This window comes from Apteryx rowi, unplaced genomic scaffold, assembly GCF_003343035.1.
Source record: "Apteryx rowi isolate R43461 unplaced genomic scaffold, aptRow1 scaffold_83, whole genome shotgun sequence".
In the NCBI taxonomy this organism is placed as follows: domain Eukaryota; kingdom Metazoa; phylum Chordata; class Aves; order Apterygiformes; family Apterygidae; genus Apteryx; species Apteryx rowi.
The window spans coordinates 725265-738520 of record NW_020451127.1 but is presented as its reverse complement, the minus strand read 5'-3'; the positions used below and the strand labels follow the sequence as shown (position 1 = coordinate 738520).

The following is a 13256-nucleotide window of genomic DNA, read 5'->3' as shown; positions in this document are numbered from 1 at the left end:
CCCGCGTCCTCGCAGCAGCGCTGGGGGCAGGCACCGGGGCGGGAGCGGGGCTGCTGCCTCCCCCCTGCTCTCCTGCCATAATAAATAAATATATACAGCACATAAATAAATAGGGCAGGAACGGCTGCAGCACGGAGCCCGTGAGGGGCAGGGCTGCCGGGGCCGGGCCCTGCCGTTGCGCTAAGGCACGCGGAGGCAGAGCCCAGGGCTCCGAGCGGAGGGGTCCAGGGAGGCGCTGGGTCCCCTCCGGCCCTGCTGTGTTGCGGGCTGGGAACAGAGCTGGAATCTGCCCCCAGCACCCAGGAGCTGGACGCAGCTTAATCCGGCGCCGGCAGCACGCAGGCAGCACCGCCGGCACGCAGGCAGCTGCCTCCACTCCCGCATGCAAAGCCACAGCCCCGCCATCCCGCACAGTCTCCCCAAAAMCACCTCAGGGACAGGGTGTCCTGCCCGCAGCCCTGTGCTGAGCCGGGTGTCCCAGCGGAACCCCCACCCCACTGCTGCCTTTGGCATTCCGTCCCCAGCCTGCGCAGCCCCTCTGGGGCCACCCCCTGCCCCCGGGCCTGCGCCGAAGCTGCGGGAAGGAGGGGAAGGAGAGGCCGGGCTCAGGCCCCCGCACAGTGTTGGGTGACAAGAGTCCCGGGAAAGAGACGGAGGTGTGCGGAGCGCGACCGAGCCCGTAGCCCATCTCTCACGCACGCGCAGGGAAGCAGCACTGCGCTGCCCCCAACACAGCCCTCATGCGCCCACGCTGCCTTCAACGACTCCCCAGGCTCTGTGCCGGCCCCTCGGCTCAGTCCAGCTTTTCCAGCACCGACGGCACGTAGACCAGGCTGAGCTCGCTGCCGAAGTTGCACACGATGGCGGCGTTCTCCAGCACGAGGATCTGGCGCGCCGGCTGCGACTCGTTGCTCTTGCCCAGGTAGACGGTCTGCAGCAGGTCGCCGTAACCGATGTCCCAGAAGGAGACGCAGCCCTGGCCTCCCGTCACCAGGAGGTTATCGGAGATGACGCCCAGGCTGGCACCACAGCCCAGCTCCTGCGGGGAACATGCGAGTGGCAGCAACGGTACCTCCTCCACCAGGGAGGTCCAGCACCGCAGACGGCCCGCGCCACTCCTGCAGATGGCCCTCACCGACTTGGGGAAGAAACTGTTTAGGTCACAGCCACTCTGCCCCCCAGAAGAGCCCTGTGCGGACACACGTGCTGGGAACGGGGCCACCATGCCGCTCCGCCACAACATGTGAAGCTGGACGAGGGAGCTCTGGCCGAGCGCCAGCTCTGGCCTTTCCAGGGCTCTTGTCCCTTCACATTTACAAACAAGGAATCGCGCAGAGGCCCGGGGGTCTGGGGGGGTTTGGTGGGGCCCAGAGCAGCGCAGGAGCCCCCTCACCGACAGCGCTTTTCCTGCCTGCCCCCTGGTTACTGACCTGCTGGATGGAATAGAGCTTGATGCCCGAGCTTCGGTCCCAGATGCTGATCACGTCATCCAAGCCGCTGCTGATCACRCAGGACGTTGTGCAGGTGAGGGAAGTGACGTCCCCTCGGTGGGCGTACATGTGACTGACCTTGCTGCCCGTCAGCACGTCCCAAAGGCAGATGGCACCGTCCTGGCCTCCGCTTGCCAGCACCATCGTCTGCAGGGACACGGGGCGAACCAAGTCAGGAACCTCGCAGGAGAGCGGACGGCGCCCTTTCCGGACAGCCTGCCCTCGCACGCCAGGGCCCCACAGTGCCACGTGCACGGGAACTTGCCAAACACGGGACGATTTTGCGTGCAAGCACTTCCTAGGGCTCAGGGCGCTCGCCTAGGCTGTAGGAGGTCACAGGAACGCGTGGGCTGGAAAGCCGAGCTGCCAGCTCCRTTTCTTTCCTGCCTGCGTACACGTTAGAGCAGGCCGGACCGGAGGGACCGAACCCCAAACCCTGCAGGACCCCTGGTTGCAGAGAAAGCTAAATTCATTGAAACTGTGCTGCGAAGCACAGGCCGGTGCGCAGGAAGGCAGATATTCCCAGTGTGGGGAACATTTGCTGGGCCAGGTTCAGCCTCGTGCTCCCGGCTCTGCCTTCAGAGGCTCGGTGGCTTCAGGGCGCTCCTCGAGGGGCACGTTGAGGAGCGCTCGCCTGGTGTTCCCGCGCGCCTTACCTGATCTATGTACACCGCGGTGATTGCTCCCGAGTGACCCTGCAGCGTGAACAAGCAGCACGAGTCCTCCAGCCGAAACACCTGCAGGGAAAAGGAGCCTCCATTAGGGCAGCCATGCTTCGGAGGGAGACTTTCGGAGCCCTCGTTCTCACGAACTCCCCCAGCCCTAGGGCAAGAGCATCTCAGGCTCCGTTGAGTTAAGATATTTAACAAAGGTTTCTTAAGGTAGAAGAAACCTTCCTCAGAAGAAACCTTACTCTCAGAGTGTGGTCCTGGCTCCCCGTGACCAGCCGCCCAGCTGCAGCCTTCAGCGCCGTGATCGGCTTCTGGTGAGCGCAAGACACCGTGTGGGTGAGCTGACACAGGATGACGTCGCTGCTGCTGAACACCGGGGAGGATGGGATGCTGCTTCTGCTCGGGGCTCCTGTGGCAAGACACTTGGGTAAGTCCCCGTCGCAGCAGGACACGTACAGGCGAGCACGACCGACATCACCCAGCAATGCCAAACCAGGGATTCCTGGACGCTGAGCCAGAGGAGAACTTGAGCCCAGTTCTTCGAAGTGCTCAGCGCTCCAGCTGACACCAGCAGAAGCTGCGGGTGCTCAGTACACTTGAGAAGCTACCACGAGCGTCTCAAATGGGGTCCAACAGCAGAACCCCCCTTTTGCAAATCGGTGGCCCCGGCGCAGTAAGTCTTTGGAAAGACTGAGATCCCTGAAGCTCAGGAGTGCCGTGATTACCCTCGAGATAGGGAGGCAGTGCAGACAGCCAGGCACGCAACTCGCTCTGCCCTGCAGGGAAACGTCATCCCCACAGCCAACCCGTCCTTGCAAAGCCTGCTCCATTCCCAGTCTGTCCCGATCTAACACGTCCAGACCCCAGGGCATTCCCTCAGGAATGCAACCACTCCCCCAGAGAAAGGCCGGAGCTCCTCACCCCTCCGGGCCGCTCCAGAACTGCAGGAGCCACCACGCTGCAAGCTAGTCATCACCACAGGTTAGTTTTGTGCGGGTCGCGGTTGTGCCAAGGCCCCCAAACACCACCATGGTGGTGGCGCACGCACGGTGTGCAAAGAAGTGAGACACGGACCTTGCCCAAAAGAGTAAGTGAGAACCRGGAGACCAAAGAGGCAGGGGGCAGAGCTGACTCTGGAAGCCACGTTTCCCAACCTCCAGACCTACGCACTGGAGAAAACCATCACTCAAGATGCTTCTCCTCCACAGGGGACTCCCAAAGTACTGCTCACCTCTCCGCAGCATCTGCGACGTAGGGATTTTTGTTTTATTTTATTTTATTTTTTGAGTGGAGCATTATTCCTAAAGCTTATAAAACGGGAGGGGGGAAGAGTCAGCTGCGAGAAGGCAAGGGGAGAGGAAAAGGCTCAGCGGAGCTCAGCTCTGGACACGGCACGCTCAGATGCTTGCTCACCTCGGAACTGTAGGTGGTTCAAGGACGTGTGCGTTTCTAGCGAGAAGAAATCCAAAGAGCCGTTCAACCGGGCAGCGACAATCCTGAGAGAGAAACGGAGGCACGTGAGCGGAGGCCCTGCCCCGCTCTYGCAGCGCGAGGAGCCCCGAGAGCCGGCGCCTTGTGAGCTCAGACCACAGAACAAACCAGCAGATGGAAACGTCTTTTGAACAGCAGTAAACAGGTCTAAACAGAAGATGGTGACCCAAAGGCTCAGCCTTGAACCCAGCCTTGAAAAATTCTGGATATTCAGCTRCTAGAACGACTGAATATGTGTATGAAAGAGATGTGGCTGCTGGAATGGGCCTCAAGCACGGGACCCAGAAAATCTCGCTCTGCCGTTCTCAACTTGAGAGGTGGACGCGCGGGCAAGGACAAGGCTTCCCAGCTCACTCGTTTCTCGCCTGGAGTTGCTTGATCATCACGGCAGGAGCGTCAGAGCTGGGCTCCCGGCTTGCCCCACACGTTCTCCTCCTCTCACAAGGATCACCAAGCACAACCGCAATTACCTGTTGTTCAGGAACACGAGCGCCGTGATGCCAGATTGACCTTCATCGTTACTGCTGCGGAGGGTCCCCTCAATAGCATCCCACACCTGCGAAGAGGAAGGGTTACACGCTGCGGTGACCCTAACTGCAAGACCACCRTACGTAGAGGAGTTAGGATTGCACGTAACAGTTAACCCGAGAAGGTTCAGGCCTTCGTATAGCTTGGCCGTCGGGCCTGTGCCGGGCTGCACGTACCCCCTGGCCGCAGGGGAYGCTTAGCCGGCTAATCATAACGAAGGAGCCCGCGGGCAGCTCCCACTGGGCACCGGCGATTCCACCGCCCGCGTGTCCTTGCTTTTATCTTCAAGTGAAGCAGCGTGTTCTCACACAAACATCCGTTTGACAGTAGAAACGATGAATAAAGCTGTTTTCTTCTAAGAAAASCCCGTAAGAGCTCTAAAGACCAAAATGCTGGTGAACCTCTCCTCCACGGAGGGGATCTGCATTGCACGCACCCTGACCGGATGKCTGTCCGATGCTGCGCAAGTCGGGATTCCCAGCATCCGAAGGGGCGTGAGATCATCTATACTATCCTCTTTTATCTTCTGATGCTCACTCCGATAAATGATATCTTAATCAATACTTTGGTGTCCGAGTGCCTTTCTTCCTGGGACCGCAAGGAACAGGAGCTCCAGGGCACTTCTCCTGCAACCTGCAGAAGTGCAGGCCCGGTGCGGCCCCCCTCCCTGCTTCTGGCCAGCCCCGGGCGCATCCCTGTCCAGAGCATAAAGTGCACCAGATTTTGGAGCAGCACCGTGATGTGGACTGGAAACAAGAGTCAGTCAGTGTCTTAAGACGGCAGCCCAGAAGAAGAGTTCTGAGCTCAAAAACACATTTAAAAGAAGGAAAAAACCCAATGAAATCGCCTGCTTGTGTCCTTGCTGGGAAGAATCGAAGTTGTTCCCATGCAACACAGGAAGAACAGGCCAAACATTATTAAAAATTTAATTTGAAAATATATTTACTAAAAAAAAATGCATTTATTTTGAAGTGAAAAAAATCTAATTTAATTTCTGAAAATTAGATTAAAATTAAATCAATTCCAGAAGTTTCTGATTAGAAGAGATTTAAATGCCCAATTAAAATTTACTTCAAAACCTATATTAATTCCTACAGAACTCCTATTCACTTTATTTCATGACTGACCAGTAGCAACATCACTTAATGACAGGAGGAATCGTTGTGCTTCTTCAGTCTTAAAGACGGTTGCTACTGTTTAGCACTAACTAAAACATCTTTTTCCTCACACGAAGAACCTCCTTTGCAATGAAGTATTTTGACACTCAAGGATCAGAAAAGACGACGAGCGAAGTACTGATCAGAGGAAAAGCTGTTTCAAATATATTAGCAAACTGATTCTAGGTAATAGCAGACACTGCAGCCCAATACCTGTTTTGTTCTAAAATGGAATTAAGCTGAAACGTTGAGGTTTCCAGAGCAGAAGAGAAACTTCTGCCCCGGGACCTGCTCTAACGTGGCTGATGCCTGTGCTTCTGCAACAGGCGTTGGGCACCAGCCTTGCGCAGAGCCRCAGCGCGCTGCAGCAGCGGAACCGGCCGCGAGCCTTTCTCCTTACCTCCAACTTCCCGTTACTCCGGCCAGCCACAATGAGGTTCCCCTGCAGGTCGAGGCTCCACACGGAGCTTTCRAAGTCTCCTCCCCAGGAAGAAATGGGGGAGGACTTGTCAAATCCAGTAAAAGACTCATCCCCCAGGCTCTTTCTGCGGCTGCTGCAACCTCCCTCCTCATTCCCGCAGCTCAGGGATCGGGGGCTCCCAGTCCCCACGCAGAACCCAGCCTGCCCGTGYGGGGCTGAAAGGCCAGTGAAGTTCATGCAGTTCGATGTGCTGTGCTCTTCGTACACCTTCTTAACCAGGCTGCTGAAATCATAGCCAGTCTCTTTCTGGCGACTGCCCACAGCACGGAGTCGCGTCTCCGACTCCGCCACCTTCACCTGCTCTGAGAAGTTTGTGTCAATGAGAGAGGTGAGGTCCGGCTGGTCACAGAAAAGCGGAGGCTGGGGAGGGCTGAGCATCCTCTTGAGCTGGTGGCCGTTCTCAAAAGAGTCATCCAGACCGTTCTTGCCATCCGGACTCTGATCCCAGCTTTCCTGGTAATCAAAAATGCCACTGCTGTCTCTTCGCAACCTGAAACAATAATAAAAGGTCAAGTCTCCCATCTTTACTGACTCAGATGGCCTGGGACGGGCAGGGCTGCCCGGGAACACAAAGGCGGTAAGAGTGTAGGACTCCACACAGACAGCAGGAATTACTTATTACTCAGCCTGCGCAAGCATGGTGATGGTGGGGATCAAGGGTGGCACCAAGGACTGTGATTGCTAATTCTTCACAGTGGGGTTTGCACAAGCTGGGGAGCAGCGATTATGTAAGGACCAGTAAGACGTTTGCACGAGTTGGTAGAGAAACCACATACCTTGGTTTGGGAATAACAGTGAGACAGTCTCCAGTCTGAGCATCCCACACACGGATCTGGCCCACGAGGCAGCAGCTGACAAGCAGCATCCCATCACTAGCGAGACATTCGATGTCCTAGCAAGGAAGAACAAGCACAGCTGAGCACGTAGCACCAGGAAGACCTCTGGACTCTGACAGTCACCTTGCGTGTGCTCCAAGGCTGAAGAACTAACTGGATGATAAATTTTAGGCCCAAACTACAYGGCTGGTTTAGCAACCTACAGATACTCTGAGAACAGGACAGTTTGTCCAGAGTCCCAGCAGCACACTTGATGGCTGCAAATAAAACAGCATCCATCTTCCTTCCCTTTCCCTGACAAAGTATGATCCAAAGAGACTGTAGGATCAGTCACATACTACAGACTATCCAGTGGGAACACAGTACTGGGGACACTCAAAACAAAAGCAAAACGCTGGAGTCTGTGGGACAAGTGTTGCCCAAAATGACATTCAGCAGTCGATGTCACCCTAGGAACAGAGGAAAAGCTTCTACGGAAGTCATGGCACAGCGTTTGAAACTCCATCTGACAGGGTGCCCGAGTGCTTGGTTTCCCCTCAAACAGTGAAGAAATGTCCTTCCCCTCAAGAAAAATGGGTCAGCTGAGCAGCAGCATACTTCTGTGCGACCCAAAGATGCTTTTAGCAGTGGAAACAATATTTAGTAGCTCAAACCTATCCGCTAACTTTTGGGAAGCAGAAAAAAAAAAGGACAATCCACTGGGCATTAAAAAAAGAAATCTAGGACCACCCCAAAGAAGGGTGGATCAGCCCAGCCGATGAAAGGCAACAGCTGGCTACATAGAGATGGGAATAACAGCAAAAAAAACTCAGAGCAAGTCCCAGGAAGAAACGGAAAAGCCCTACAGGTAACTTCACGCTGCAGTACCCCATTGTACCTGCAAAGCATTCGCCTGTTTTTAGCCCTCCGAGGCTGCGTTACACTAAGACTACTGAACCGGCCGGTGCTTTGTGGGGGCTGTTATTTAAACAGAACAAAAGATAAACGGTGCAGGGCAGTAAAACGCCCGCACCCGTCCAACCTACCATGAGGTGACCCCTGAGAACCAAGGGGACGATCTCAGTCTCAGGCGGGGAGTAGCCGTAATCGTCACAGGGCAGGTCGCCCCTCTTCCTCCTGCTGTGAGGGAGCCCGTTCTGCCCGTAGTTCTTGGGGCAGAACACCCTGTACAGGCAGAAGAGCAGCAGGACCAGGATAATGCCCGAGGCCAGACCCAGAGCAGCTACCCTGATGGGAGACACAAACAGAGAGGCGTCAGCTGAACCGCAGCCTGCTTCCTGCAGAGGACACGCGCTGCCTGGACATCACGGGGCTGGTCTCAACTGCTGTCTCCAAAGCTGAGCTGAGAGAGCTTCTGGGCCACCAAGGTGGGCTTTCACAGTACCTGGTTGCCTGAAAGTAGCCAGTACACGGCACTCAGGAGGGTGGACATACCTCTGCAAATTAAACATGAGAGCTATTTCTTTTTAAATAGTTGTTTAAAGTAGAGGTGAAAAGAAGGGGAGATGGAGATTCAGTCACTAGTTCATGGCTAGTGCTTGAAAATACTGAAATCGAGACTATTACACTGCTGGTCTAAATTTTTCAACTGAGAAAAAAATTTTTCAACTGAGAAAAATTTTTCAACTGAGAAAAATTTCCAGCAAGCTATTGTAATTTCTGGAAAATTAAATGTTTCTTTAATAGGAACAAGATTTTTAGACTTTTCAATAAGAAAAGTACTTAGCGATTAAGGCACTAAGAAAAAAGCTAGATGGGGATGAGGGTAATGTGAAGCGTGTTCAGCACAGCCAATGAAGAATGTAGGTTCAGATGGCAGCCTGCCCTCTCAGCGGGAAAGGAACTTCCTTGTTTGCGTGAGAGTTTTGTCGAACGCCCAGTGATGTATTATGGAACCGTGACGTTTATTCCCAAAGAGGAACTCCTATCCCTATTGCCCGGTGATAAGCCCTGTAATTTGTGCTTGCTGGAATAACACACRGTTTTAACATCACCAAGTCATCCAATTAAAATGCCTTTTTGAACTGTCAAAGCTTAATCTTCAAAACGCATGACAAATTGCACAACAATTACTAAACGATAACGAACACTGGCAAATATATCATGTTTGTGTGTCGTTTGTCCACAGTCACTAATATATTTTGACGAGCAGCTCCCCTTCACACCACCAATAAGCAATGCRCACTAGCAACCCGGGCTGCACACGCCGTCTCCTGACGGGGAACTCGGCTGCTGAGAACAGCAGCGCCATGACTGATTCATTCAGTCCTGCGCGAGCTGAGCTGGAGCGTCCCGAGCTTTACAGGATTTTGCATCGAAGCTTTACAAACCTTTTTCATTCTCCTCCTTTTTCCCCACCGGGACAAAAGCCAAACAGCCAAAGAGCACCCTATATCCACAAGGGAGTTAAGGTATGGTCAGAAGGTTGTATCAAGGACTCTTACTTGTAGAGGGTGACGTCCCGGTGCCCTTGCAGCTTAGGTGAGGCTTGGTCAGGCTGAGCTTCAGCATCCAGCTTCCCACCGCTTGCAGATAAGAAAGGGTGGTAGCGGTTAGCCTCCTGGGGATGCCGCACTTCTAAGGCCTCTTGTGGATTCAGATACAGCGTGACAGGGATTGCTGGAAGGATGCTGATGTATCTGAAGGAAYGGAAAGACAGGAGAATAGCTTAGGAACAACAGGAGGTAAAGACAGGAAAATCTTAATAGCTCACCCAGCTCATCTTCCCACCAGCAGCCAAAGTAGGTAGGTCTCAGGATGTATTTTCAGGCCAGTATTTTTAGGTATTCTAAACTAAACGCCTCCACTGAAATATCTTTCTCTGAAGATGTTTCCCAAGTCTCACAGGGCTAAACTTAAACCCTGCCTCTGTGGAAAAGGCACAAACAGCCCACGGCAGAATGAGCTATTGATGAGATGAGACGGATTTCACAGATGTAAGTGAGGAAGGACCCTTACAATGCTGTGGTCCAGCTTCCTGCACACTGCAGGCCAGAGGGTATCGCCAAGAAGTTTCTTCAGCACAGACACCTCTGTCGCTCTACTGTATTATCCCTGTCACTAACAAATAATCATATGTCATTTTACAAACGTCTAAACATGTCATCTCCAACAAGTGTAATCTCTAGGATGAAGGAGGACAACAAGCATATGATATATGCAAGAGAGGAGCACAAACCCCTGTTCTCAGACAAACAGCCCTGGAGAGTTTGGCATCTCTGCAGCATAGCAGAAGGGCCTGTTTTAATAGTTTCCTCCTGAAGTCACATTTGCAATAGGGAATGTGGAATGCAAATTATCTCTCTCGGAAGGACAAAAGACTGGGGACAGGGGGAACCCTTGGAGTCAGTTCTGCAGGGAATTCAAAGTGCYTGGGGCACTTGACACCAGCCCACTTGCCTTTTGGCCAGAGTGATATTGTAATAGCTGAAGAGGGATGGCCAGTGTCGAAAGGAGAGCTTCCTCCAAATCTCCTCATCCTCTGCTCCCCAGGTAACCTCTGCTTCAGTTCCAAGCTCTGGCTGCCCATTCCCTTTGCCCTCTGGTCCTTGGGCCCACGTGTGCTGGTTTGTCTCCAGCCTGCTCAGGGACTCCAACCCTGGCTTCTGCTCACGCTGCTGTGTCTGGTTTTCCGACAGCTGTACAGGGTCCGATGGGAAGACCGAGAGATCAATTTTGGGGTCCCCAGCAGGTAGGACCCCTCCAGGAACAGGCATAGGAGGCAGACCTGCTTCACCCAAAGGACTCTGTTCAGTGACCTGTGACGTGAGGTAGGTGCGGAGACCAGCAGGATCCGTGTAAACCAGGATTCCAATCCAGATCACTGTCCCAGCCTGCACAGGGTGAACAAGACGACAAGCCCATTTAGTACACGGTCTTCAGCACTCTGCCCCTCAAACACCTCGGCCACGGTCTAACCAGACATCAACAGCATCCCTGTGAAGGGTACACCCTGCGCTCGGTTGTAGTCTTACTCCAGACCGATGCTTATTCTTCAAGAGGACTGGGAGAGCTTGAACAGCACACACAGAAACTGAACACCGCTTTTCTGTGAGCTCCCCAGCTTAGTGTGATGGTAGGAACCCCGCTCCTCAGCACGTCTGCCACCCTTAAACAGCGCTAGAAAGGCTTAATTCAGGGTTCTGATTCATGAACTCTGCAAGACCTACTGCAGCAGCCGCAGTTCAGAGACTAGTGTATTAACTTAAACTGCCACCAGCATCAGTTAGCAGTTAACAGAATGAGTTGTGATTTGTAGAAGCCAAGGAACAGAGACATTCCTCTGCTTCCATTTCAGAGCAGCAACATCTGGAACAGAGATGGGGAGGGCAAGCAGGGACAGGAACTGCTTCAAATGCTGCAATTACACCTGCAAACAGGCAAGAGTTAGAGCCTTCTATGTAATGAAATATCTCCACATCTTTATTCCAGGAACAAAATATAATTCCTGGTCTGGAAAGCTCTTTTCTCTCCACTCATACAGTCCTGAAAAGCTGCTGGCATAAAAATATCTCAAAGCAATTATCAGAATATTTCCCACTACCATCCAAACATCATGTAAACAGAGGTGTTCGCAGGGAAGTACTTCTTGAACTGTATTTACCATAGGGCAGCGTAAGTCTTGCAGGGGGACAAAGATGCATGAAAACTTTGGGCATTTCTTCTCTCTGGAAGTACCTTTGGATTCAGTTAGTGTCCCACGGAAAGGGGCAGCAGACAACACAACACCAAACGACCTACCATGATGAGTCTCTGGGCCAACCGGGTCCTGGCAAAGAAGTAGATCACCCGCAGCCTCTTGGGCAGGCGCAAATTCCGGAAAGACGACGGCTGCAGGGTGATGGTGTGGGGGGTGGCAGGCCGCATAGCAGGCTGGCGCTCRTAGCGCTGAGAGCGGCTGACGGGCTTCGCCGGGGGCATGCAGGCTTCTGCCGGCAACCGTTTGTTCAGATCAGCGAGCTGCCGAGAGAAAAGCACACGCGTGACGTGACAGCCGCGGTGATTAGGTCCTTCAGGAGAAGTGTGTGCAAAGTCAGTTATCTGCACGCATCTGTCCTTTGACACAGGCTTAGGTCTGAGTTCCCGGCTTCACTCTCAAATCAGTCTGGCCCAGGTTCTTTCTGGCACTTATTCTCCTTTTTGCCCAGACAACTGGACCTGTTTGTGACCGTGCCTCTTTCCAAAGACCATACACTCAATATTTGCCTATTTATGTATCTGAGAGTGTCTTGTTCCCTCAAGTGTCCTGTCCCCATCGCTGTATACGTGTAACCAAGAAAGAATTGCCCTGGAACTTATAAACAGAGAAGACTGAGCTGTGTAAGGCTGAAAATCAAAGGCTAAGCTACCCTCAAAGCATTCTACAGTAGCAGAGCAGAAAAATCCAAGGCACGAGCCTGGGTTCTCTGCCGTCCTTACCTCCATACGGCGAATGTCGATGGACAGCACAGTAGTGAAGAAAAACATCTGCAGAAAGAAGTCCGACACCAGGCCAACCACAGCAAAGAGGCAGAACTCCTGCAGACAGCACACACATTTATTAGCTACGGCAGCTGCTGAGATAACAGGGAATATTTCACCTTGAGGAAAAGAGCAACTGAGCAAAATCTTGCCCAGAGTGCAGGCCTGAGGATATTTTACTGACAACGCTTCTTAGCAATATTTTGTAACAGTTAGGAGTTTAGTGTTTAAAAATGTCCGTCTGAGAATTCAAGAGTGTATTTATTCAATACACATTCTTCAAATCACACTGCCCAGCAAACAAACATTAGTCGACAATTTTCAGTCCTGTGCCGCTGGAAGGAAAGTCACATGCCTTTTCTAAGAGATCGCTACACGTCAAGTATATAGGAAACAACACTTCCAAAAGCTGTTTCCAAATTTCCCTGTAATGCTCCACTTTGCCCAGCAGGTGCCATTACAGAAACAAGGATTAAAAGAAAACGCCAGCAAATATGATCAGCAATAGAAACACAGTCAGCTCCCAGATCATCCCTACAAAACAACCCCCGTTAGTGCCAAGTGTCTTCCCCTCTTCCACTTCAAATTTCACAACGGCAAAAAATTCAAGTATTTTTGAGAAGGAGTTTTGTCTCCCTTGAGTGTACAAATTCCTGCCAGGACCCATCAGGACCCAGGAAAGATCTGGCAAACATGGAAAGATCAAGAAAGCTCAACATAAGTGCAAGTAAAACCCTAAGGCTAAACAACAGATCAAAGACTCGGGCCCTCACTTGSAGACCAGACCTGGCAAACACCTGCCTGCAGCTGGTGCCCCGGGCGTCCTCGCTGCACGCAGACTAGGCCAGGACGCATCCGCCCAAGAGGAAGGAGAAGCGCCCGAAAGAATCCTCTCTTTCCTCGCTCTTCTTTCCACGTCCGCCCCAGCTYCTCGAATAAGGCCAGAGGCCAGTGTAAGCACAGCGAAACGCGAAGAGCCCAAGATAACACGAAAGGCTATCCAAAACCTCCAAGCAAACCTTGAAGCCTCCCCGTCCTGTCCAAACTGGTCTTGAAACACAAGCTATCAACCGCCGGGAATTTAAAGATTAGTGTAGCGCAGAATGAGATAATCCACCAGGTCAGTCCCCCCCCCCGGGCTC

General features: G+C 52.8%; 1 protein-coding gene across 9 annotated transcripts in view; it reads right to left on the bottom strand.

The window, feature by feature from the left end:
• Positions 1-6: 6 nt before the first annotated feature.
• Positions 7-13256, bottom strand: part of SCAP (SREBF chaperone) — a 77441-nt gene continuing 64191 nt past the window's right edge. For 8 of the 9 annotated variants that reach the window (XM_026089702.1, XM_026089703.1, XM_026089706.1 and 5 more), the window contains 13 exons: positions 12073-12171; positions 11395-11613; positions 10054-10487; positions 9099-9293; positions 7680-7881; positions 6595-6710; positions 5738-6308; positions 4123-4208; positions 3575-3657; positions 2404-2570; positions 2147-2227; positions 1431-1637; positions 7-1039 (listed from right to left, as the gene is read on the bottom strand). In XM_026089702.1, coding sequence (XP_025945487.1) covers positions 794-1039; positions 1431-1637; positions 2147-2227; positions 2404-2570; positions 3575-3657; positions 4123-4208; positions 5738-6308; positions 6595-6710; positions 7680-7881; positions 9099-9293; positions 10054-10487; positions 11395-11613; positions 12073-12171 — 2706 coding nt within the window. In that variant the 3' untranslated portion in view covers positions 7-793. The remainder of the gene's footprint in view (positions 1040-1430; positions 1638-2146; positions 2228-2403; positions 2571-3574; positions 3658-4122; positions 4209-5737; positions 6309-6594; positions 6711-7679; positions 7882-9098; positions 9294-10053; positions 10488-11394; positions 11614-12072; positions 12172-13256) is intronic. The other variant, XM_026089710.1, reaches the window with a different exon arrangement.